Source organism: Emys orbicularis, chromosome 7 (assembly GCF_028017835.1).
Source record: "Emys orbicularis isolate rEmyOrb1 chromosome 7, rEmyOrb1.hap1, whole genome shotgun sequence".
Classification (NCBI taxonomy): Eukaryota; Metazoa; Chordata; order Testudines; family Emydidae; genus Emys; species Emys orbicularis.
The window spans coordinates 111448412-111475496 of record NC_088689.1 but is presented as its reverse complement, the minus strand read 5'-3'; the positions used below and the strand labels follow the sequence as shown (position 1 = coordinate 111475496).

General features: G+C 44.5%; 1 protein-coding gene across 1 annotated transcript in view; it reads left to right on the top strand.

The window, feature by feature from the left end:
• GRIP2 (glutamate receptor interacting protein 2) overlaps positions 1–21028 on the top strand; it is a 247512-nt gene extending 226484 nt beyond the window's left edge. Inside the window, exons 19-24 of the mRNA XM_065407705.1 lie at positions 2229–2405; positions 7777–7930; positions 11374–11542; positions 15640–15879; positions 17917–18063; positions 20834–21028. Of these exons, the coding sequence (XP_065263777.1) occupies positions 2229–2405; positions 7777–7930; positions 11374–11542; positions 15640–15879; positions 17917–18063; positions 20834–21028 (1082 nt within the window). The remainder of the gene's footprint in view (positions 1–2228; positions 2406–7776; positions 7931–11373; positions 11543–15639; positions 15880–17916; positions 18064–20833) is intronic.
• Positions 21029–27085: the final 6057 nt, after the last annotated feature.

The following is a 27085-nucleotide window of genomic DNA, read 5'->3' as shown; positions in this document are numbered from 1 at the left end:
TAGTGTTCTGCAATGCTATAGGAGAATCTGGAGTTTAATTCCACACCCTGGTTTTCTACTACCTGGCTGTCTAGGGACAATATGTCCTGAAGAGCCCATATATTCAGATCTGAAAAGAAAGGCCTGGGGAGAAATTTTGGGGAAAATAATTACTAAAAGTAAAATATTTATTTAAAAATATAATATATATAAAGGGACACAATCAGCACCTAAAAATTGCACCTCGGTCTGCAAATGTTAACTTGCTGCTATTCCAAGTAACACCTAAATTGACTAGAGGTGAAAAGAGATTAGATGGAAAATGTATAATTTAGTTAAAATGTACTTTTCAAGATAGCACTTTGTGTGTCAGTGGTTTCACAGTTTCCCCATCTGTGTGGGTGTCTCGCACCGCAAAAGGGAGGGCGGAGAGAAATCTTTTTAAAATTAAAAATGTGATTTTTGTAAAGCTACAAAAATTAGCAGGTGTAGTTCCTGGAAAAACAACCTTTAACTCTTCCTTTTGAAACTGACTCGGTGTCACACTGGCTGTTATCCTTTAAAAGCCTCTCCTAGCTTGTGGTCCTAAGATCTTCAAAGTTACCTTCTTTTGACATTAGAATCCCCCCCACCTACTTACCTCTATGTAGCTTTGAAGTCATTCCATTCTGATGTAGCATCAAAGGAGGAGGAGGCATATCTAGGACAGACAGGTCGTTTTTAAAATTAATATTTTTTTAGCAGGGACAAGATAATCAATCTGGGTAAGTTTTTAAAAATATATATATATATATTTTTCTCCTCCAGGGCCCCTGCCAAATGCAAACCACACAAAACTCCTCCCATCAATATGCAAAAATATTGTGACCTGTCTCTAATCCCTCCTTCCCTTTCCCATATTATGTATTGCCTTTTTATCATGCCTTTTCACTTTGTAGGTCTGGCTGGGGCCAGATATAGAAGTGCCATGGGAGAGACAGTTTCTTCCTGTTCTACTTAATAGCAGGAAACATCAGAAACTCTTCCAAGGAAGCCTATTCCAGCCTAGATTTGCAAGTCCAAGAGGTTTGACAAAATAATAATAATAATAGTACCTTGCTCTTACTTAGCTCTTTTCCGTAGATTTCAAAGTGCTTTACAAAGGAGGTCGGTATCATCATTCCCATTTTACAGATGGGAAAGCTGAGGCATCAGGAGAGCTGTGACTTGTCCAAGGTCAACCAGCAAAACAGAGGCAGATCAGGGAATTAAACCCAGGTGTCCCAAGTCCAAGTCCAGCATCAATCTGCTAGGCCAAACTTCTAGGGCCTTCTCCAAAACAAACCTTTCCCCCATGATGCTCTGTGGGTGCTTTCTCTGTAGGTCACTAAAATGGTTGAAGAAATGCCAAGTTGTGGTCAGAAAAGTGGCTTCACATTAACATTCTAAGTATAATGCTTCACAATAACATTCTAAGGGAGCTGGCAATCCCATGGGCCGGATTGAAAGCCCTGACGGGCCAGTTCTGGCCTGCGGGCCATAGTTTGCCCTCCCCTGCTCCAGAAGGAGGAAGGGGTGGATTTGGGGATTTAGCCTAGCTCTGAAGTCTCTGTAGGGTGACCAGATGTCCTGATTTTATAGGGACAGTCCTGATTTTTTGGTCTTTTTCTTATATAGGCTCCTATTACCCCCCCACCCCTGTCCTGATTTTTCACACTTGCTGTCTGGTCACCCTAAATCTCTGCATTCTGTAATCCAAAAAAAATCCCAGTGGTTAGTTTCTTATGTACAACATGTATATAAGAACATGCACAACATAAAAAGATGGCCAGTTTTTAGGGCTCTGTGAGAGCAGCCATATTATGTATGGAGTCATCCTAACTGTCCAATAGTATAATCTCCCTTCTCAGATACAGATGTTCCAAAGTGTTTCCTCAGAAGATTTGCAAGGCCAAGAATCTACTCTTAATACCAGTTGACCACCTGGTGGCAAAGTTTAGTGTGTTTTAGCAAAATATAAAGGTTGCAGTTAAGAGTGATGATTCCTTTCATAGGAGGCCTGTTTTTCCAAGAAGCAGGAAGTGGATATTTCTGCTCTGGCTTGCTCAAATATCTGAGCATACACCCTTCTCTGATGCTCACCCATCACCTTCGTAAATATGATGTTTATCTGAATAGGTCTTCAGTCTCTGATGGTCTTTAACAAGTAACATGTGTCCCATCTATACTCAATAAAATGCATAAGAACAAGTGATCTGTTTTGGTTCCAGGGTCTTATCCCAAGAAGTCAGGGAGTATGAATGAAGTGAGTGACCCAGAAGATGAACTGACCGACTCTCAGAAAACTAGCAAACTCTCCGAGATTTACTCTACCACCATCCCCAGCGTGGACAGCGCTATGGAATCCTGGGATGGTTCGGGCATTGATGCAGGCTATGGAAGCCAAGGTGAGTCTGGGTCTCTACCGTAGATGTGGGAGCCAAGCTGGATATAATAAGAGCTGCCCCAAACTCAGACTGAGCCTGACCCTCTTGCATGATTTCTTGGTTGCAGTCGGGCATTGAATTGCTGAAATACCATGGGCAGGATTGTTCTTGTGGTATTTTCAGCCTAATGTGAAGCAAGATTTCTGGAACAATTATGTGCAAAGGTTCAAGAGCCACCAACATTTGGGTGCTTATCCAAGCAAGCCCTTGCTACCATTACTAGTTCTACTATTGTTGTTTTGCACTTATGGTGCCTTTAGCCTGAGAATCTCAAAGCCCTCTACAAAGATAAATAAATATTATCCCCGTTTTATAGTTGGGGAAAACTGGGGCCACTAGAGGTTGTGACTTGCTCAGGATCACACAGTGGGTCAATGACAGAATTGGGGATAGAACCCAAGTCTGTTGACACCCAACCACTTACTTTAGCTTCTGGATTATGCCACTTTAAATAGCTTTCGTACCTGATGCTTGGGTTTATTTTCATCCATTTGAAATATTATCTGTCTTAGCCAGTAGCAAGGAAGGTTGCTTGAAATCCATAAGCTCTTTGTGTAATTAGTAGCACTTGGGTTCACCACGCACTGAATACCTCGTTCAATGAAGTATGACTATCGCTTCGGATCTTTCTAACCTCTGCAAATATGTCACTCTATATCTGTGTTAGGGATAATGAAACCAATATATTAGAATCTCTTCCCTAATCGCTGGGGGAAAGGGCTTAATGAAACCATTGCATAACAGCAAAAGATACTGCAAAGTAAAGCAATATGATTGGCTCTCACAAACACGAAAGGAGAGACTCATTATCTGGAGGCAATGGAGCCATAGGCAAAAAGCAGCCTGGCTAAAAGGGACTTTCTTGTATTTTCTGTTTATTGCATTATACTGACACTGGCTGAAGTGAGTGTGGAATGGACAGAGGGATGCTCAGAAGTAGACTCAAATGCCTGGCGGGCAGAAGCATGGAGTAGTAATAGTGAAGAACTTGTCCTCACCCACTGCAGGGCCAGAAGTGTTGCTGATGCCATGGTGTGGGTAGGGTTAACAGGGCTGGTTGTGAAGCCCATTCAGCAAAATAATAGCACAGGATCAGATTAAATAAATTTACCTCATGTTCCATTTGTACCTACCATTCCCAGCTGTTTAACTGAACAAAATAGCTCTACCATATGAAGGATTTGGGTGAGGCTGTTGCACTAGACTGTGTCATGAATGTACCACCAGGGGGCTCCAATGCAGTAGGATTTTATGTTGGATTTCCCAGGAGAAAAGCCAGAGAAACATTTGTGCTTATGGGACTGAATGGAGGGAGAGAGCTAAGGAACACCCAGGTTGACAGCCAGATATATTGCTGTATTCTGGCCCTAATGCACTTGGGGGGAATTTGACTCGTAGCAACATAGGGGTTTGGGCAAAGGGACCATGATGTTCTCCTGACCCAGGAAATGGCTGATGCTCTCGGCTTCTGTGAGCTGCTGGCAAGTATTTTCTGGGGCACTCTCTCCGGAACGCTCTAACCTTTAAGCACAAAGAACACTCAGCTAAGAAAAATAATGGACCTTGGCATTTTCATAGGAATTACTGACATTGTCCCTCGGCATTTCCATTGCTCTTGGCTGTCCAGGAGGTCAAGTCTCCTTTAATTATGTGTTGCTCCACTACCTCTTCCTGTTGATTTGGCAAAGCGTGTATGGCAGTGGGCAACTTTTCTTGGAAAGGCTGCTAGAATGTCTCTGAAAAACGCACTGAATAGGCCGGGGAGTGAGGAAGGTGGGGAGGGGATGCAAGTGAGGTTATTTCCTTTGCCGACAGCACCTAAATTACCAATGAATGCTCTGTTTGGAAAAGTCGCTGTCTATGCTGCTTCAGCCCCCTTGAGACCTATAGTTTCTTGCTGCTCAGGGGCCATCAAAGCTTTGTATCTCAAATTGCGTGGTATGTGAAGAATTATTCTTAGCGTAAGGAATAGGGGAAGCTTGTATATTTTCATCTTTACTATGTGAAGGGGAAGGAGGAGTTAATCATATATGGGGTCAGTGCGGCTTTAGTGTGCACATAGGAGGTATACTGCTTTGTAGCATACTACTTTGTACTAGTTATGAACCAGCTTCTCTTTGGGCACACGTGTATATTTTAGTTAGATACACTTCTTCTTGTCTCCTCCAGATAAATTGCAGTCCCTGAGCCTGCAGTGATCTCTTCCCAGGCACAGGGGTCTGTACTGGGGCACTCATTGCAGGATCCGGGTCTAAAGGTATGTCCAAACTACAGCTTCTATAGCGGCATAGCTCTGGCAGTGCAGCTGTGCCATAAAGTAGATGCTTCCTACATGGACAGAAGGGGTTTTCCATTGACGTAGTTAATCTACCTCTCGGAGAGGCAGTAGCTAGGTCTGCAGAAGAGTTCTTCCATCTGTGGTGCTCCGCCGGGGAAGGAGGCACCTCACCATCACCTGCCCTGAGCGTGAAGCTGTCTTGTCTGTGCCTGCTGTGGACCAGCTTCCTGAAACCAACAGCCTTGGGCAGCAGAAGCACTGGCTGCCAGGCCGCTGCAGGCCTCACGCTCTCTGGGCAGGTAGCAATAGGTGCACTCCAACTCCCGAATATTCCAAGCATTTCCTGCACAGTCCAGCCCCTCATCTGTCCATGGACACTCTCAGAATGGTCAGGCTCACTGTTCCCACCAGTATGCACCAGCCTGCAAGCCTCAACTCCAGAGCATCACTTGGCTTAACACCACAGCACTTAGATCTATTTAAAGTGAAAACAAGAATATGTTTTATTGTCAAAGACCAGAGATTCGGGTATAGTGAGTAAAGAATATTGTGAGTAAACAAATGGTTCTATATCAAACAAAATCATAACACACTTTTTTTTTTTTTAAGACTAAACTTTAACTGACAAGTTGTCTAAAGAAGCTTATCTCGCCCAAAGCGCTCTCCAGAGTTTTCAGCCAACCCTGGCTGAGACCCCATGAAGCAAAACCGCTGTCCTTTTCCCCCTCAGTGAAGGGTACCAGGGCGTCTTGTTTGCCTCCCAAATACAGTGGAGCAAAGCTTTGATATGTATCCCAACAGATGGGGTTCTCTCCCCTACCCCTGCTGATTTTCTCTCCTTATTAGTTTCTTTCTGAAGTCCCCACAATCCTTCATTTGCCTTCAGTTCAGACTGGTGATAGGAGACCTATTGTGAATGCGGCAATGCTCAATTTACATATAAACATCTTCTTGTCTGGCAGAGAACCTGTTTTTCGCCTTTGCTGCTGACCAATCCCCCCAGACAGACTTTAAGAACGTATTTTCAGTGTCTATACAATGATATTGATGACCGATGTGACATCGGGATTCATTTCAGACCTCACATGGCATTCTGTGGTGAACAGAATGTACAGGTCAGAATCACAAGATTGCTGTAACCCCTCTGCACCCCGTTGCCAGTTGGTAATAGGAGGTTGTGGGGTCACACCATCGACCCAGCTGCATCTACACCAGGGTTAGGTCAACCTAACCACAGCCCAGCGACATTTTTCACAGCCCTGAGTGACATAGCTAGGTCAATCTAATTTTTAAATGTAGACCAGGCCTTACTCTCTTCCAACAAGAATTTCACATTTTCTGCAGCAAAATGGCACCTAGGCAGGTGACTCTGATGGTACCAACCAATGGATTCCATCAACATGGATAAATTCCTTGAAAGGAGAGAGTTCCATTCACCATGAGGGATTTTAAGATATGAAATGCAACATTTGGATGCTATTTCCAAACTCGTGGTGTTCTGCTTCTTATGGCTTTCTCTCCCTTGTGTCTGTGGCAGACTGACAATATCCTGTGTTATCCTGAACAAACCTTATGGAATTAAGTTAAATTTTATTGAATTAGGGTTAGTACCTTTTGGGTACATTTATATTAAAAATGCAATTGTGTCTGGGTTATCGTGGTATTGCATGTACCTTCTCTACCGGGGGGGGGAAAGATGCTAATGAACTTCCTCCTTTATCAACCCTTTGAAGCCCCCCCTTGGAGAGGTGGGGTTGGAAGGACTGGGTGCTTGTTCTGAGCTGAAGCTGTGATGAACTGGTAAGCACAAAAATCACCTTTGGGTGGGGGGTTGAAGGACTGATCCTCCCAAAACTCCATGTTATGGTTGGGGTTAACTCTGGCAAACTTATTGGCATGTGTGAAGGTTCTTCTGTTGTTTTTATTATGTTTTTATGTAATGCTTTTTACCTTCAGAATAAAGTAGGCTTGCATAGGAAGTGCTGTGTGCTACTTTTATAACTATAGCTATTACACCTGTTAACCGGCTCTGACGAGAAAGCAAGCAGGTATCCTTGGGTAACATCTTTGTGCTGGGAAATACATTGAAGGCAGAGAACCATGCAGCCTGAAAATTCCCTGCTTAGAAGGGAGCGGGCCTGTCTCCCCATGGAAGGGAGGCAACAGCTGGGGAGTTGGAAGCTTGAGAGTGGGTCTGGGACACTAAAGTGAACTGGGAGAGTGTTCATTAGGACTCTGGAATAGTTAACCTACAATGGGATTTTCAGAGCTCTCAAATGGGACCTGGCATCCAAATCCCTTAAAAGTAATGGGAATTGAGTGTCCAAATTCTTTTAAGCAGCTTTGGAAATTTACAAGAAATAATTCCTGCATCAAATTCACTGCCATTAAGAATGATCTCGGCCAAGTACAAAGTGTCAACTGGCAATAGTCCAGTTCATACTGCCGTCTGCATTACCCCAGCAAGTAGGTTCACAGTAAAAGTTCTGACCCAATGGCAATGCAGTTGTGTGAGGGACCAGGGTTTTGGACCTACTTCAGCACTTAAGGGTAACTTTGCTCTCAGTAGTAGTATCACGGTATAGGTATCTTCCTTCAGCTTTCCCGTTACTAATGGGCACAGTTATTCCTGCGTGCTGAGGTGGGGAAGATGGAAACAACAGAGGGGCAAGAAATATTTGGTCAGGTTTTATTTTGATCTCACTGTTTATTTGTATTACAGTAGCACATAGAGGCCCCAGTCAAGATGACACCTAGTAAGAGATAGTCACTGCCCCAAAGAACCTACGGTGTAGATAGCTACGGGTGGGAGGAAAGAAGTATTATAAATTCCCATTTTACAAATGGGAGAAACCAAGCACTGAGAGATTAAGTGACTTTCTCAAGATCATGCAGGAAGTCAGTGGCAGAGCTGGAATGGAACTCAGATCTTTTAAAGAATAAATCCAGTGCCTTCAGCACATGATCATCCTTCCCTGGGATCTAATGTTTCGTTATGACTGTCTAACGCGGTGTGATTTCCCCCCCCCCTTCCTCTCTTCCCACCTTCCTTAGGTACATACATACCTCAGGCTGTTGGCATTGCCCTACATCCACATGAATGGAGACCTAGCAGGCAGAAGAGCAGCACCCCTCCTGGGGATCCCAGGAAGAACTATCCCTATATGGATGGAAGCTTCAGTGAAGATGACTGGGACAAACCCACCAGGTATGTAGGGGCTGGAAGAAGCAGGGAGGAGGTGGGTAGGCGTGTGGGTATGTGCATGTCCATACTGACTGTGTTGTCCATCATATTGTATTTGCAACATGTAGGGTGTGTCTGTGCATGCATGCGTGTGGTGGAGCAGTTGAGTCAGGGATGGAGAATGGACAGGATAGTTCCTATTAATCTCTTCCCAACTACAATCTAATAGTTGCCCAGTTCATATAAACTCTTAAGTTGTGTTGTCACTGCTGAGAATTCAGTTATTATCTACAATATTTAACACATACAGTGCAGGGTGTTGATGACCTGTCTTGCCATGGGTACCATGGTGACAGTCTCCAGTATTCAACCATCTTGTCTTTGAGATTTAAACCTGAGGTGATTTGTAAGTCTATGCACTGTTGGGGGCATGTGTGTGTTTAGGATGCAAGTGGGGGATATCAGGTGCATGCAGTACTGCAGTTTGCTACCAAATCTCAAATTTCAGTTAGGTAATCCTTTTTTTAAAAAAAAATTAGACCTGTAGTATATTGGTAACTTAACCAACAGGCTTTGATAAAGATCATGCACCATGAATTCTTTACTTCAGACTGCATTGGCAGTACACTTTGTATTAACACTGCAGTTTCCCAGGGACATTATACAGTGAAACAGTCTTCAAGGACCAGCAGAATATCTCTTCCTAAAGCAGGCGGGTCTTCAGTTGTTATAACAAAATTGTATCGCAAACCCCCTGGACTTATGTTCAAGGTTGTGTAAAACAGTGGATTACCTGTTAAGAGGCAGACCTTACTGCTGGTTTCACTGTACTTTACAATGAAGGAATAACTTGGTAGCACTACCTCCTAAAGCTATGACCTGTTGCTCCCACTCTGGCTCACCTTGAGTTGTACCTTCTTCCACCAATTAGTCCAGCTGAAGAAGTCAAGGTGACCAAGAGTAGCAGAATCAAGCCCTTGGCTCAGGCTACGCCAGGTGCTACAGAAATGCCTGTAAATCAACATTGTGGGTGTGCAAGGGAACAAAGCTGCTCTTCACTTTCCCATGGAAATTCTGCTGTTGAGATTCACGCCTGCTTTTTCCCCTGCTCCTACCCCTAATATTGCTAGGCAGCTCTACACAGGGCTTCCCTGAGGGGGGAAGAGGGGCTGACCCCTCACTGAGTTACGCGCAATGAAAGGAGTTCCTACTTCATTGACTAATCCTGCCCTTGACATTCTCCAGACGCCCCATAGTTGTGTGTGTTGCGTGTTTTTTTTTTTATTTTATTTTTGTTTGTCAAAACAAAAAATTAGACCATCTCATGGACATTTCCACCTATTTAGAAATAGTAAAGCTGGAAGGAAAGCCATCAGCAGCTGATATTTTGTATGTATTTCCGTCCTTCTAGAACAGCTTGCCTCACAGAGGCTGTTAAGCTTTAAGGGTTCCTATAGGGTGGCTGCTTGACAGCTGTAGCTACCATATTTGTTGAGCCTTTGTAATGGCTCTTGAAGCCAAACCCATTCTGCCTCAGCTCTGGAAAACTAACACGCACAAGTCAGAGGGCCAATTCGACCATGTCGTCATCTTAGGGAGAAAACAATTAACCTATCTAACCACAGCTGTTTCCAACCCGGAAAAGGCATTGGTGCCAGTGATGTAAGATCCCCAATCTAGAGTTCTGAATGCATTTTTATAATGATAGATTTGACTTGCTGATTCAAGACGCGAGAGACTCCAACTGTAGGAAGTGTCTATCTCACTGGAAACTTTATAGCAAAGAAAGAGAATGAGGAAGGGAAGGGAAGCGAAGTTCGAGTCTTTGGCATTATAATAGCAGGTTTCAGTCTAAGTCTAAAGGGGTTTCTGTTTATTTTTATAAAATCGGTCACTGGGTAACTTTGGACCTGTCTAGTGCAATAAACTAAGGCCCTGATCCTGCAAAGACTGACTGACTTGTGTGCTTAAACTTATGCAGTGTGAATAGTCCCATTGAAGCCAATAGGGCCACACACAGTGCATTAAGTTAAGCATGTGTTTAAAAACTTGCATGATCTGGGCCTAAATTAGTATGGATCTGGAAGTGGGGCTTTTAAAATGGGGAGTCTTCCGTTAATTGGATGAAAAAAATCAACTGCTTTTTGACTGGTGTTCAAATAATAGGCTATTTGATCTTTGTTAAATAGCATTGACTGTTGGAGAAGCTTCTCTTATTTGAAAAGTTAATGACTCAATTTTAGCTATGTAAATTGTCACCAGATACCACAGAGATAGAATCTTATACATGCAGTTACTAATAATATTGGTAGAAGATAGCATTGCTGAGATTAGATACAGTAGAACTATCTGACTGCTGGGTTTATAATGCGTTGCTGTTTCTCAGTATGGCATATGGAGAGGACTTCCTTGGAGACCTTAAGATATTAGATCGAGAGTTCCTTGTCTCAGGGGCTGTTTTACACAGTGCCTGGCATATTTTAGGCACTTCCATAATCCACAAAACAATGCTAATAATTCCCTTGCCATGAATCTCTCAAGCCACTTGAGTGCATTCAATTACCATTTGCTTTAGAGGTCTAAATAATGTACTCCCGCATCATGTCTAGTGGCTTGCTAGTGGAGATACTGATTTCCCCATCACTGCAGTGTCTGTATCTGCCCAGTATTGCACTGCAAATATTTCTACCCGTTTGAGAGCGATGTTCTTCCACATGTACCAGTATTCCCTGGAACATCTGGTGAAAACATTTAAACAGGTAGTGATGTTGTAAGTGCAGCCACTGTTTCATAGACATGAGAGAGAAGATCTATTTGACTATATTGTCCAGTTCCCCTTGTTACTGTCAATATGATAAATACATCTTAAGTTAAAGCAAATGCTGGGTCATATGAGTTGCACTCAAGTTCCCTGTGTTGTTAATTGCAGTGTTATTGCTTGTCTAGGCTAGCGCAAATCATTTTATATACATCTCTCTACATTATTTACTCTCACAGAGACCTAATGTATTTATCATTTTCTCACCATGTCTGTTACCCTCTGTGTTTTTCTCTCTTCTCAGGTGTTCTGTGTCTCAGATCTGAACTCTGTCCCATCAGCCTTTGTACTAACAGTCTCTGAGGCTCCTGGTTTACCCATAATGCATCCTTTTTTTCTTTCACTTCTCTGTTTCACCAAAACGTCTTCCCAAACCTACAGTCTTCCTACAGGCACTTTTTATTTACCCTTTTGAACTTGACATTACTACACCAACTTAATTCTTCCTTTGAAGGACTTTTGCCCTGTTAGTAAGTGCATGGAGGTTTTGTATTTGGACTCTCTTGCCTGAAAAGTTCATATTGTTTGCTTTTGTATATGAAGACTCTTCAAGTCTCTGCTTTTACTGGTGAGCCACTTGCTCTAGCCTTGCGGCTTTCTTCCCGCTGCAGAAGAATGCTGACCATTTTTGGTTCCTACGTTACAACAGATATCCCAACCGCCAGAACGGCCTTGAGACTGCTCACGAGGATAGTTTTTGGCGTGTTTTTGGAGAGGCTTTGGAGGACTTGGAAACATGCGGCCAGTCTGAACTTTTGAGGGAGATAGAGGTAAATCAACTTGGAATTGTTCTAACCAGTCCATTCTCACCACTTGTAGTAAGTGATTCCCCTTGTATGCTAAATGTTGACAATATCTATGCAGGGGAGGGGCAAGGATTCTATCGGAGTTTGATCCCTTGGAATATTTGTACTTTCAGATCACTCGACTCATCTGTTAGTAGTCTGTTCAGTTTTTTCCCATCAACTGTCAAAGTATTCACAAAAAGCTTTTCTTGTTTTGACCAGCTTCGTAGCTCACCAAACAATAGTAATAAAATCATAGAATTTCAGGGTTGGAAGGGATCTCAGGAGGTCATCTAGTCCAACCCCCTGCTCAGAGCAGGACCAATCCCCAGACAGATTTTTGCCCTAGATCACTAAATGGCCCCCTCAAGGATTGAACTCTCAACCCTGGGTTTAGCAGGCCAATGCTCAAACCACTGAGCTATCTTCCCCCCCCCCCCATCAAATGGCAAATACTCTATTGAAGCAGTATTTCTGATTGACAAGCTCTGCAGATTGGCCAAAATGGGTCCAAAAAACGTGTGTACTGAACAGTTGTTATTTTAGATGTCTGAGAGCCCAGCACGTACCTTGCATTCAGATGTCTACACCCACTGCTGGTTCAGTAAGATAGATAAATGGCAGATTTTCATCCAATCCCCCTACTCCTCTCCCCTCACCCCCACCTCACCCCCGGAAAATTTATAAGAAGGCGGCAGCTTCCTGTAGACAGTGTTTTCTTTCTTCATGAGCTACTCTCTTGTCTTTATCCACAACACTTTGGAAGTCCTGTTATTGTCTCTGGCTGTGGGATGGGCAGGTTGGAATTTAAAACCTTGTGGAGAAAGTAAAGCAGGAAAGCCCTCTTCAGAAACCACTTTAAAAATCACTAGAAAGTTCTGTAAGGAACAACCCTGCACTAGCAGGACTGGCTGAATATCCATCTTCTAATCTAGGAATCAGTCGTTACAGAAGACCAGATTGTAGCCTGGCTTTTACAGTGATGCAAAGGAGTGAGGGGTGTAAGGCGAGCTGCCTGTATCACATTTTTTCAGTGCGGGAATGGAAGCAGGTTCTGCCCAGCTGCTACTCCCCCTGATCTGTGCAGGCAGGTGAGGACTGCATGGATCCTTGGCTCCACTTTGCTCGCCCTCTCATTCCCCCCCCCCCCAAAAGACGCTTGGCCAGCAAAGCCGCATTGGCACACAAGGTGATGTATGCTGTGCTGGGTATAGGTCTGGAGCAACAGGGAGACCAGGAGGAACTTTGTGACTTTGCATCCCAGGCTGCTCTTGGGGCAGTCCAGCAATGCACTGCTCCCTACTTAGAGCACATTGTAAAGTGACTCTCTAGATTTACGATCAAAGCCCATTGAAGTCCATGGAACGATTCCCATTTTCTCCAGTAAAGTTTGGGTATTTGAGTTTTCCAGTTCACAAGGCAGTGAAAGTGATAGGGAATTTAAAAAACATAAGGTTTCCATTCACCGCCCTCTTTAGGAAAATGAGGATATTGCAGATATATTTCACTCAGCCACATTTCACACAGCCACAAGAATCTATTTGATTATTCTCCTCCTTTGTTCCAAGCCAAAGCAGACTGATCTTCTCTAGCTATCTGACACTAACACAGGTGAATTAAATCCTCCATTGGGGGGGGAGGATTTGTTTAGATGCTTAATCAGATGGCTCTTTCACTAGGCACACCAGTGATTGGTCATTGATTTGCCACTGCTGAGCTTTGCTTTGCTATCTGCTCCCTACCTTTCATTTTTTTCTTGTCCCTGTTGACATTTAAGTGAACTTCTGAGCTTGAACCTTGGAATTAAGATGTTCATTACTAATTTAAATAGATTGTGTGACCTGGAGCCAGTAGAGGTTGCATACACCGATTTCTTGATTCATTCCTTAGTTTTGATCAGTATAATCCCTTTAACGAAAAACATTGCCAAATAGAGACTTTTCTACATAGAGGGCTCTTTAAAGGGATGCTATGAAGGGTGACTGGTCCTAAATGCTACCTAATTTCATATTATTAACCTTTTTAAAGGCTTGATCAATTTTCCTAAATGAAGGCTGCTTCCTCTTGACATATAAAATCCATTGGTGTTGGAACTAGGGGTGCTGGGGAGCTGCCGCACACCACCCCCAGGCTTGAAGTGGTTTCCATGATATACAGGATTTACAGTTTGGTTCAATGGCTCTCAGTATCCCCCGCTATACAAATTGTTCCAACACCCCTGATAAAATCCTAATATTTTTGATGGAAAACTTTCTGTGGAACTCAAGGTATTGTCTTGCTTAGCCATTGCAGACAAATGCATGTGCAACATACTGCAGCTCTGGAATCAGGTATAGTATCAAAACCTACCAGAATCCTTCTCTGTGATCCAGATTCTGGTATATTTCAGTTCCCTTACTGCTCATAAAGAACAAAGCAGACTGGCAAACTAGAGGGATGGTGGCATGCCGAGAAACTATCCTCCGATCTTTTAAATTCCCAGACCTATATTATAGGGAGATGGTGCAAAATCAGAGTGCAGCTGGCTTAAGGTTTTATACCTGAGTAGGCAGGCACAGGCATGGGGGAAGCATATTGCTTGCTGTCTTTATTGTATCTCTAGAACACATGTAGCATGCGCTCCCCCCATGTCTGCCTCCTGCTGCTTGCCGGGTCCACAGTCACATCTCTTCAGGGTATTTAGTCCTATTTGCAGTGTTAGTGGCTCTCACTCCCTTACATTCAAAGAGTGCTGGCTTGAAGCATTCTGAGCTCTTTCTGCACAGGGATGCTGAAGAGGAAGGGATTTCCTGTGTGTTTCCATAGTGAAGAAGCCATAATTTGCCCCATAATCCATAGAAATGTAGGTCTGAAAGCAATCTTGATAGGTCATCTAGTCCAGTCCCCTGCATTGAGGCAGGACTACGTATTAGCTGACCGTCCCTGACAGGTGTTTGTCTAACCTGTTCTTAAAAACCTCCAATGGTGGAGATTCCACAACCTCCCAAGATAATCAGTTCCAGTGCTTAACTACTTTTGCAGTTAGGAATTTTTTCCTAATGTATAATCTAAATCTTCCTTGCTGCCCATTATTACTTGTCCTGTCCTCAGTGGTTAAGGAGAACAATTTATCACCTTTCTCTTTATAACAACCTTTTATGGACTTGAAGACTGTTATCCTGTTCCCCCATCAGTTTTCTGTTCTCCAGACTAAAAACCCAGTGTTTTCAGTCTTCTCTTCTAGGCAATGTTTTCTAGACCTTTGATAAAAAAATTTGCGCTCGTCTGGTCTTTCTCCAATTTGTCCACATTTTTCCCAATAATGTGTATGCCAGTATCATTTCCCTGGTGCTGCCTCACCAAACTGTTAGTCTATGAACTACAGTGGTGTCAGCAAATCCGTGTTTCAGACCCTATAATGTCTTTCCCAAGATGTCCATAGAATGACACAGAGTTTCTGTGAAACAAAAGCAAAACCTGTCACTTGAGAGGAAAACCAGTTCAGAAGCAAAAAGATCACTTCTCCAGGCCCAGACTGTTTGAAGGAACCTTCTCTCTGTCTTGAAAGCCCAATCTCGCTCTAAACAACCTGTAGCTGGCAGTATAACTTGCATATTTTGACGTATTGAAAAGATAAAGGACTTTGCTGTACAATAGTTTGACTATAAGCTTGTTCCACTGACTGTTGACCATTCTGAATGTATGAAAAGATAACCTTGAACTCCTCCTAGAGACTGCTGGGAGTTGATGGTTGTGTTAAGGGAATTTCTGCTAGATCTGCACTAATTTCAGCATTCTTTTTTATCAGTTCCTTGAACAAGTACCTAGGTACATAAAATGTGTACAAGTGTTTTTTTTAAAAAATGATCCCTCCATTTTTCCATGGGGGGGAAAACTGGCTAAAGATTTCTGACAAGAAACAATGAGCATTTGCCGAGATGCCTGTCCTTTTTGTAAGTGGCCCCTATAGCCAGCCAGAAGTGACTACATTTCTACCATTTGGGTTAGAATTACATCTCCTCTGGTTGGTGCTGAACCTTGTGTGCCACCTGATTCTCTCTGAGTTGCTTTTGTTCTTCTAGGGTCCATCAGTTCTTGCCACTCAAACTTTTGTTTAGCCCAGTTGAACTAACTTACCACCTTATCCACAGGCATCCATCATGACAGGGAGCGTGCACAGTCTGGGCCTGGAAGGGAGCAAACTGCTCGTGGACTCTGTTAGTGAGTCTGGATTGAGCCCACTGAGGAAAGGAAACTCCAACTGCTGCGACGACGGGCAGAGTGACAGCAACATCGCTCCCACCAAGAAGAATGAGAGGAATCTGGAGATGAAGAAGATTAAGGAGGAGGTGCAGGAAATCATGTCTCCGACCCCTCTCGAGTTGCACAAGGTCTGTGTTTAGAAGGAGTTTACTTTAGTGTTATTCTGAGGATCCCTCGGTTACAAATAACATTGTCAGGGTTACAGTGGGGATTACACTGAGAGACTGTCAGGGAATTTGCCCTTATACTGCATGTTCCCTGCCAAAAGGGGCAACAGGAGAAATATTCTGCTGGGAAGTGAGTTTTCTGTCATTTGTTCCCGACATGTCTACAGCTGAGCCAATATTTTATTTATATTTTCCCGGATCAGCCACGAAACTGAAAAATGAAATAAAAAACTTGGTTAGTTTTGAACTGAAACTGGAGGGGGAGGAAGTGTTTCCCTCCCCCACCCCACCCCCAATGAAAAATATTCCATTTGGGTCAAATGAAACATTTCAAATGTCAATTTGAATTAATACTTCATTTATCTCTTTGGTACATGTTCTCAGGATGTCAGATTAATGGGAAGGTGGCCTCCCACTAGAATACAGCAGCAGAGGTCTTTGCTCCCACCTAGAGATGGACTCGGACATATTGACCCTAGATCTCTACCCCACATCGCCAAACTTTGGGAGAATTCTAATGCCAACTTTGGCTTGCACCCCTCTGTGTTTGTTTGAAGTGTAGACTTAGGCCAAAGTCTAACTCCAAGCTACAGCATAGCTCCTGCATGCCAAGTTCCTTGGGGGCGAAGGGAGAATACGATGGTATTCATCACAGGTAGTTAATGATGGTAGTGATGGCAATAATACACTGCCTCCACCTTCTGGATTTAATTTGTGGGGAGATGTTGTGCCTACAAGCCCACAATTCCCAACTGTGTTGCCAAAATATGACTCAAAATGGAGTGTGCTGGGCTTTGCTCCTGGCTGAACTGGCTCTCACTGGCTGAGGGCCACTGCTTCTCTGGCTGGGGGCACTGAAAAGAACTGTCCTGATGTGTCTCCTGTCAGGCAGCAAAATTGCTTTCACTGGTGGGGTGGATGAGCTACCAGCTGCCTCTGCTGCTGGGGAGGAGGGAAGAAGGGAGGAGAGAGGCTTAAAGTAGGTTCAGCACAGTACAGCAGCTCTTCTCTGATCGGATCCCAGGCAGCTGGCTCAGCGTCAGCTGTCTGAATGGCTGGTGGTGGAGATGCATTAGTCCTTGAGAAGCTGGAGGGAGGCAGCAGCTCTTGGCTGGGCTCTTTTGGTCGCAGCCAGCACTGTTATGAATTTGGTGCTGCTCACTCCGTGATTGGCTATTGGTGCTGATAACAGCACAGTCTGGCAATTCCTAACATTGGCGCATCCAGGAAAGAGCAGAGCAGGTTGAGGCGGTAGAAGGGCAAAACCAAAATGGCACAAAGCCGAAAACAGTACCAGTTTGCAGCTAAGTCACACCCCAATCCACTGTCACAAATTGTGAACACTGACCCAGTTTTGAGGGGACTGTGGTTTCATCATTTTACCACATGTTCTTAATGGTGGTAAAACTCATCAGTGTGGTGTCTCTGAAGCAAGCTATTGGATAAACCACCAAGATTAAAAATCTGTAAGAGCTGTAAATAATTCAACAACCTGCTTGGAAACACTCATCTTTGTCAATTAATTTCATTCAGATTTTCAGCACTCTAAGCATGCCTGGTGGACACACAAGATGCCTAGAGTAGCTCAAAGCAAATACGAGTTGCCCCATTGTTTAAAAATTCCATTATTTGACCAGCATGGTTCACCTCTTTGTGACTTAATATAGAAGTTGTAGGTTATCCAAAAACTTGTGATTTATAACTCTACTTAAACATTTTTCTTCTCCCCCAAGCAAGGGCAGAAGATTTGTTTGTGATTTATGTGCCCATTACCAAAGCATCTGAACATGTGACCTGTATAAATAGCTGGCCGTGTGTGCACAAGTTTAAATTAAACTCCTCCCAATACTAATAGACCACCAATGTTTACTACCCAGTCCAAGTAAAACCCCACCGGGAGACCCAGAGCAGAATCACACTGCTGTACTGCCATGCTTCTCTCATGTATCTGTGGCTCATACTGCATTAGAATTTCTTGTTCAATGCCGTTCCATGCAGATGACGCTCCACAAGGACCCAGAGAGTGAAGACTTTGGATTCAGCGTTTCTGATGGCCTGTTGGAGAAAGGTGTCTATGTAAATATGATCCGTCCCAATGGGCCGGCTGATCAGTGTGGCCTCAAACCTTACGACAGAGTCCTTCAGGTAAGGGATGCAAAGGACCGCTCTGGGGATAGGAAATGAGTGATTGACTGACTGAGAGGAAGCGAGAAGTTTGTAAGATTCCATTAAGGTGACACCAACTTTATAAAAGCTAGTGGGTAGGCAGCTAGCTACACAGCCCTTAGCATTACAGTGAACCTGGAGCCAGCTAGAGCTTAATACTGAGAGATTGCTATGTAGCAGAGATGGACCTGAGCTCCAGATCAGAATCACACATTATTTTGGGGAAGTTGCATCCAGATCCAAACTGCACAGCCTAGATTTCTCTCTAGTGCTAGGCGAAAAGTCTTTTTCATCCTTTCCCTGGTGCATCAGGGGGACTTTTCAGGTAAACCAGAGTTTCACACATCAGTCAAAGCAAGACCGCATGTGCAGTTCCATGTGGATTTAAATGGTATGCTTGAAGTTCAGTGCATAACCATTTCGTGTATGCGTAGAGAATTCTAGGAAACATACTCTTCAAGTGAAGTCTTGTTCATAGACTCGCTTCCCCTAATGACTCCTGATCCCCTGAATATTTGCTGCAGAAACGAAATACAATACGCAGTAAACACCGTCAACAACCTGTGCAGATAGATTTGACCACCAAGGAGAGGATAATAATGGGGGATGGGGGGGGATTGGCTTTAGATATTTCCAAGAGACTTAACTATATCGCTGTAGTGCAGCAAGCCCAACGCTGAGAACAAGAGGGAGAGCACAGTCAGCTGGAGAAGGCATTGCCGCTTGGAAATGCGGGTTCTGTGACCATGTTAGAAGTCTTGAAACTCTCATAAGGATGTTTTATTTTTACTAATTTTCAGTGAGGAGAGGGGTCAGTGCCCAAATTAGCTGAAATATCTTATGTACATCAGGTAACTGAAAAACTGGCAGCAGCACAGGGAGCCTTATTTGAGCTTGTGATTGTCCGTAGCCAGTTGGCTGCTATACAGCTATTCCTTCTCCGCCTCAAATAAAAGATTAGCGTCTTGTACATTTAGGCTCTGCAGCCGCATTTCTGGTGAATGCTGGATGTGTCGTTATCCAAGTGAATGCCAAGCGCTCTGTGTGTATGTGCATGAAATCTTAACGGGAGCAGAGACTTTGACAATCCCCAACTTCAATGTCTCTTTTTGGTCCATTGTAGACAAGGTTGTCTTTTGTTATAGCTATTGTACTGGCGTTGAGTGTTGTGCTGAACGAGGACTTTGCGGAAATAGTGCTATAGATGAATCCAAGAGAAAAATACAGAGAAGGGGCATTGAAGATGGTTCAACATGGAGCTGATAGAGTCTAAAGGTCTTCTTAGATCACTTCTCAGTGAGGAGTAGATGCTGCCACTCCTTCCTCCATAGCTATGAAGGGGCCTGTCTACCTTGGAACCCATGCAGTTCCACAGCATGCTTGGCAATTGGGGAGCCCATCCTGTGCAGGGCCCCCAGAGGATTCAGGGGGCCTGGGGCAAAGCAATTTCGGGGGCCCCTTCCATTAAAAAAAAGTTGCAATACTATAGAATACTATATTCTCGTGGGGGCCTGGGGCAAATTGCCCCACTTGCCCCCCCCCCCCCCCCCGGGCGGCCCTGATCCTGTGTCACTGAGTGCAGCTCCATGGGCACTTAATGAGCCCAGAGGAGCCTGCAGGAGGGAGCTACATGGATCCACCATCGGTTGCCCTGTAAAGGAGGCCCAGCCTTGCTCCAATGCTACTTCAGCTCTGGGGAGGTGGGGGCTGAAGTGAAAGGGAAATTCCATTCTCCAACCCTGGGGACACCCCTGCATCAAGCTCCTCTACTCTGGCTAATCACAGGATGGGGAGGGTTTGCCCCTAAGTAGTTCATATTGCAGGTGATTTAACCTTGGAATATGTTTGAACTTCCACTGAAGACAGCTGGAAAAGTTGGCTCTTTCTTCCAAGTCCTGCGGGGAGGGCTTGCAGTCTCCAGAGAATGTTTTAGAAACCTCCACTGCGCACCAGCTATGCTCTGCAAACCCCTGGAAGAACAGAGCTTGTTTCTAGCAGTCTCAGCAATGCATGTGTATTTTTTTTAATTGTGTATGTATATAAGAAAGTCTAAAATAGGTGCCTATAATCCACACAAATGCATGTCTGCTGAAAGATGCTGCTCTGCTCATCTAATCGTAGAGCGTTAAAAGACCAGAAGTGTGATTCTCCCAGTTGTTGAGCACCCTTATTTTCAGTTAGTCAGTGGGAGCTGCAGGTGCTCAGAATCTCTGAGAATCAGGACCAGGCTTAAACTGGGTATAAAATGAAAATGTAGACCGGCTGCTGCTGCTTGTGCCAATAGGTGGAGTATCTGTTGTGGTTTTGGGAGCAGCTTGATGATGATGTGGAGTAGGAAAGCACTTCAAAGCAGGCAAAGATTCTGTTTTGATACCAGATCCAAGATCTGATGAGATTGGATTAGAGATCAGCCTGAAACAAACCCCGCAGATCTGAACCCTGCAGAATGTGGAAGCTCAGTGAGTTTTTGTCTTTTCTATTTGTGGGATTGTATAGTTTTCCTATGAAGGAGACTTTATAGCTGAACTAGGTGGTGCATTAATCTGATGGGTGCTGCAGTTCCTACAGTCCTGGTAAATCCCATTCAGGGCTGAAGGAATTTCAGGGCCTCAGGACAGACTGTATTCCAAGGACTCCTCTCCAGTGCCAGGTCTCCGTTCTAGTGGCATTCTTGGGTTTTGCAGTTAACAAATGTGTTTTTGTTCTTTCCCACTACACCCCCCCCCCCCCCATTGCCCCGCTCTGGCAGGTAAATCGCATTCGAACAAGAGACTTTGACTGCTGTCTGGCTGTTCCACTGATTTCCGAGGCAGGAGACAAACTGGACCTAGTCATTAGTCGAAACCCCCTGGCACTCGCTGCCAATGCCCAACTGGAGGCCAGTGGGGAGTTAGTCCCACAGTCCTTGGGCGTGGAGGTCAAAACGAGCATGCAGACACTCTGAGGGAGGATTTGAATGGAAGGTACCTTTGGGCCCTGCCATGGTGGAAAAGTTGATGAGTATCCATTGTGGTTTTCTGTTTTTGCACTGGTCACTGTAATGCTGTATGTAATGTAACTTGCGGGTGGGTCTGAAGTTAGCTGTGACTCACAGACCACCAGGCATTGCTCTGAAGGTGCAAGCTAAACCAGATGAGCAGCTTGGACCTTGGTTAATGCAAATGGTAAAATGGGCTGCTGATAGCAGAAAACAGCATCCAGGGTAATTCACCTTTGGCAGGGCAACCTTTAGTCATTGTTCAACTCCAGTAGGCCTGAGCTTTCACTGTGCGTGGGTTCATGGAGAGTGGATCATCTCCTTGCCCCTCTAATGCCCTCATCCTGAAGGTCTTGGCCATCCTTTAAACACACATGGTGCTATTTTTTTTTTTGCGTTGTTGTTTGCTTTCTTAATCATGTAAGAGTAAAACAAATCCTGGTTTCTTTGAAGGAAACCCTACTTCATTCCCAGGCCTCTTTAAAATACTACCACCAAATCTGACATTTGAAAATCCCCTTTCCACCTGAACATTCACCCACACTGGGCAGCACTAAGTCCCATTTAAAACACAACTCAAAACTCACTTGCTAGTGGCTAGATGCACTTTCTTTTGAAAGCTAAATCCTTTTGATGGATCAGCATCTGTCTCTAGTTGGAAATCCCACCCTCCTCACCCACCCCTTTGGAAATGCAAGGAAGCACTTTGTCCCCCTAGTTGACTCCAAGACACAATTTGGTTGTCTTTCTTCATACGTTTTTACAGAGCACTTAGTAGAACACAGCATCCAGGAAAGCCACTGAATGGCTGTCCTGAATCACTAGCCCTCTTGTTCACATAGACCATCACAGAGATTCCTCTCATTGAAAACCTGGGCTGTTCCTCCGAGTAAACAGCTGAACAACATTCATCTCCGGCCAACTTTGGGGTTATTTTTTTCCAGTGTTTTGAATAAATAAATCCTTGTTGTCTCCTGCCAAATGCTGGCACGAAAAGCCCTCTGCTAGATTGATGTTGTGTTTCCAGTTCCCAAGTGTGCCCCAGATTGGGTCACCTTAGTGCAAGTACAAGTGTGTACACTTTTTTAAATGTCTCTGATGGGTTTTGGACACTTCCCTGTAGTCTGCCATAGCTGCCCTCCTTTGCCTATCGTTAACCTCTCTGTGGTTTGTAAGCACGATGCCTTTTTCGGTAGCTCTTCCTCACCCTGTGTCTCCCTGCACCCAGCCCAGCTCCTTGTAGAAGATATGGGTGTGATATTTGAATTGGTTTAAAAATCTGCCTGCAGCAAACTAGTTGCGATGCAACCAAGGGCGTGATCTCTTCCTTTCTCGTCTCCAAACACACAATCGCTGGCACGTGTCAGTTTCTTCACATGGCAAATGTGATCGCCTGCTCCATGTTTCATGTATTTGCACTTTATTATGATTTATTTTTTAACTGATGTCGTAAGGACCTGTTTTTTTCCCGGGGGAGGAGATATCCTTTAAAGACCCCTGCTTAATGGAACTGGGTCTCCTCCTTCTGCTTGTTCTCATTTTATTTATTTATTTTTGTTGTTGTTGTGTATTCGGGACGCCATGTAGTTTTGAAATGTTCATTGTTCCGCCAAGGCTGAGCCAGGACTAATTCCCATGTCTGTACTCTAGCCAAATTTGCAACTGTCTCTCACATCCAGCTATTCGTAGGTGCAACCATTCTCGTCTCAAGTATGCAATATCCCATACCATTGCTGCCATAACTAGATAATGTGCCATAACTGATACTGCAGAGCATTGACAGTACAGCCTAAAGTGTTTTTATATGCAATATTCTAAAAGGCAGAAGCTCAGTGTGGCTTCTAATGGGTTTTTAATGAAGACTTTTATTAAAAAGGCTTTAAAAAAACAACAACTTGGTCCTTGTATCCCTTCCTATGCATTTTGAATGATACTAAACTGAAATGCATTACTTAAATGTGTATTTTTATCCATATATTAGAGTGTATTCCTTGTAAAGTATTTTTATATGCTAATTTTCTTATGTATCTATGAAAGCACAATATTTAAAGGTACAGCATTTCAAAGAATATTTTAGTCCTGTTTTGGACCTATTTGTAAATCTCTGTATTTAACTGGGATTGCAATGACTTTGTTTGTTTTTTAATTAAATAAAAACAAGTGAAATGCATCTGGCCTTGTTCTTGAGTCCATTTCTGCTAAAGGTTGGAATCCAGATAATACTGGCTGATTGGATGGTCCAGCCTGCTCCCTCACATGCACGTTCGTACACTCAGAGCAGGCCAATGCAGAGGTGATTAGGGACGTGGCCTTCCCTTCTCCTCCCTTCCCCTTTGTAGAGAATTCAATTTCCTGGTTGCTAGGATGGAGAAATCCTTTCCCTTCCCCCACATCAGGACAGGGTCTTTCTCTTGTCCCTGGACCTTGTGGGTAAAGGCACCTTGAACCTTCCCTACACACCCATGTTTGGACCAGGCCCAATCTGGCTGTAAATTTGACTGAAAAACTTTGAGAGTTTGGATCTGATCTTAGCATTCCGATTGGAGAAATAGGAGTGCTTTTAGAGAAGGGCATAAATTCAAACCCAGAATGTAGTAATTTTTCAACATCCATGGGATCCAACTCCAGATCTAGCCCATCTGTAATGGTTACCTATGATGTTCCATGTGCTGCTACCCCTAAAAGCAGCCCTCGGCCATTAGTATAATTTGGCACAATAAGCTTGAAGTAGATGACTCTTCTGTACCCATGTAAAACCCTCTGATTCAAAACCTTGAGACTAAGGTGACCACCTGTCCTGAATTGGGTGGGACAGTCCTGAAATACAGAGTTGCAGTTCCAGTCCCAGGTTGAATTATTCCAAGATAGCATTTGCCCCGGATCACCTGCGGCACCGTTCTGTGCCTGCCCGAGGCTCGGGAGTGGTGCCAGCCTCTTCCTGGTGGGGCGAGGAAGGGCCTGAGGTGGGCCTTAGCCCCCCCTCAATAAGAGGCCCTGCCCCTTGGTGGTCCTCTCACCCTGAAGCCCTGCCTCATGGCCCGGCCAGAAGCTGGAGCCGGGCAGTAGTAAGAGCCACCTGGGAAGCCCTGGACCCTCTACCTACCCTGGGTGTGTGCCCTGGGGGGGGGGGGGGAAGGGGACATAGGCCGGAGGCTGCTCTCAGGCAACTGGTCCCCCACCCAGGGCAAGTGGAGGGTCTGGGGCTGCCCACAGCAGCCTGGGCTCCCTGGGCAGTTCTTACCACAGCTCCGCTTCTGGCCTGGTCAGGTGGTGGGGCCTCAGAGGGAAAGCAGAGCGGAGGCAGAGCCACCGAGTCCTGCATGTGTCCCGCTTTTGCCTTTTGAAAAGATGTTCACCCTACAGCATGTACTTAACATAACACTGTGGCTGTACAATTTTGCTGCCCAAGCCACTAAGTGCATGTCTACACTGCAATTAGGTGCCAACAGACCCGGGAGTGGGAGTGGAAGTTTGGGCTTGGGCTCTAGGACCTGAAAGGTAGGAGGGTCCCAGAGGTCTGGCTGCAGCCCAAGCCCTAACATCTACACTGCAATTAAACAGCTCCGCAAGCCGAGCCTGTTGGCATGGGCCAGCTGTGGGTGTCTAATTGCGGTGTAGACCTCACCTAAGGCTTATTCAATTTGCTGCCTTGGGCAGTATCATTTTACAGCCACACTGTTATGCTGTTCAGTGTCTCAAGGTTTAAGTATATCTGTAGTTCCATTGAAGCCAGTAGGAGCACTTGGATGCTTAAATGCTTTGCTGGATCCAGCCCAGAATGATCAGTGCCTTGCAGGATCAAGCCCCTGATTGACCTGTGATAATTCCTCCTAATTTACCTAATCTTTGTATAGAAATATTTGTGGTCAGGTTATTGCTACAGTAAACAGCTCTTATCTGTGATCTTTGGCTGTCTTTCTAGGTAGCAAATTCTTTAGAACAAAGACCTTTAGATGTTTGGCACCTGATACTTGGAATCAACAGCCAAAGCAACGCAGGGCAAACCAGAGGGCTCTGTATGCATTGCATAAAATCTTGTTACGTGTAATGGAGCAAATGTGGTTTCAGCAGTTCGATATCCTCTTAACCCGGCCTCCCTTGTACACAAGGGAGAAGTTACCACATCTGGCAGCTCCTCTGGAATGCTTTTGATTATCTTAACATTCGAGGCACCTACCCTGTAATAAAATCCACACTGCACTACAAAACCTAATTTACAAACCACACTGCTGTGAGGTGGTGGTAACTTTACAAGGTCACGTGAAGAATCTCCTGGGACTCGGGGACCTTCTCGTTGAGGAGGTGTAAGTAGTCTGCCGTCTGGGTGTCACACAAGCTGCACAGCGGCTCTTTGACATGGGCTGCTTGGTGGCATGGGTGCTGAAGGTTGGGCAGCTGTTGTAGGATTCTTGTTCTGCAGGTGGGTGGAATTTTAAGAGCATGCTGAGCGTGTCTGAGCTAAATTCAGCCCTGGTGGGACTCCTTTAGCTCACATGGAAGTTATGCCCCTGATGAATTTGGCCAAATGGGCTCAGTGTTTGAGTGTGGAGGACACTGAGGTGGGGAAAACTAAGGAGGCACTTAAAGGGGTCAGAGGCTTAGAGGGCTCCATCAATGCCCAGTTTGAGATGTCTGGTTTGGTGGTAGGCAGGTAACCAACCTGATTGACCAAGCCTTTTTAAAAAAAAAAAAAAAATTAAAAAAAAAAACACCACGGGGGGGGGGGAGGGGCGGAGAGGGTGGAGTGTCTAAAATGTCCTTTTCTCTTAATTTAAAAAAGATCTATAGGCACAGTATCATAGGACACTTATCATTGCACTAGTGTAGGTCCTGGGCATGGGCCTACTATCTACAGTCTTTACAGGGTGCCTATCACTGGATCTCTCTCTCTCTCTCTCTCTCTCTCTCTCTGAAAAGAAATCAGGCCTAAGCTGCATAATAATATTGATGAAAGCTATTTAAAGGAGTTCAGCTACTAAATCTTAGCTACAGAAGGAAAACTAGAGACCAAAACAAATCCCAAATCTGATCCTGATTTCACAGTCAAGAGTGTGACTGCACGCCACAGGCTTCAGACAAGTGAGAGAGAGATTGGCATCCCTGTAGGTATGTGATGATCTGGTGAATGCATGTTAATATATGAAATTCTTCTCCCTATGTTACCATTTGAGATGCTGCTGAAGACAGTAACGGCAGAAAGTTGCTGCCCTAGAAAAGTAGCTCAGTGAGATACGTGAAATAAACTGGTGAACTCTCGTGGTCCATTCCCTAGAATGTGTGATGTGGAGACTTGTCTGTCACCTCATTGTCTGTGGAAACTGAACTACACTCTCAGAGAAGGAGGTGCTGCCTCCAGCTACCAGATGAGTGGTGAATCAGTGTGCTGGTGAGGTGGGGAGCTAGCCCTTAGGTTGCCTGTGCTGTAGTCTTCTGGGGATAAACAGAGTGCAAATCTCCAGGGCTGGTAGTTCTTTTCTCTGGCTCTCAATTCATTTAATTTTATGCCCCGCAGTGTAATGTCCACTGTAACTCTGTTCTGTGAGTGACTGGGTGTGTTTGATGCAGTTTCCATGTCAAACAAGTCCAGTAATCTTTGTTAGAAGATGGGCCCATATTCCATATTTTTAGCTCACAAACTTCACTTGAAAACACCAGAACAGTACATGATAGTTCAGAGATTCCAAGGCCCAAAGGGACTTGTCAGATCTCTATACAGCTGCCCCCCGACTTACGCAATCGTTCCATTCCGGAAAGTCTTGCGTAATTTGAATTTTGCATAAGTCGAAAACGTATACCTGTACGTTACGCAAAAATTTCCGCAACTCGAAAATCCTATTTCTGGCTTATGGAACTTTTGCGGTAAGTGTGAATTTGCGTAAGTCGGGTCTTGTGTAACCCAGGGAGTGTCTGTATAACACAGGCCCGAGGCCTTTCCTGAATTGATTTTCTTCTGTTTGAACTGCAACATATCCATGTAGTTAGTCCCTTTCTTTGAAAGAGCAAACAGGAGCTGATCTGATTATC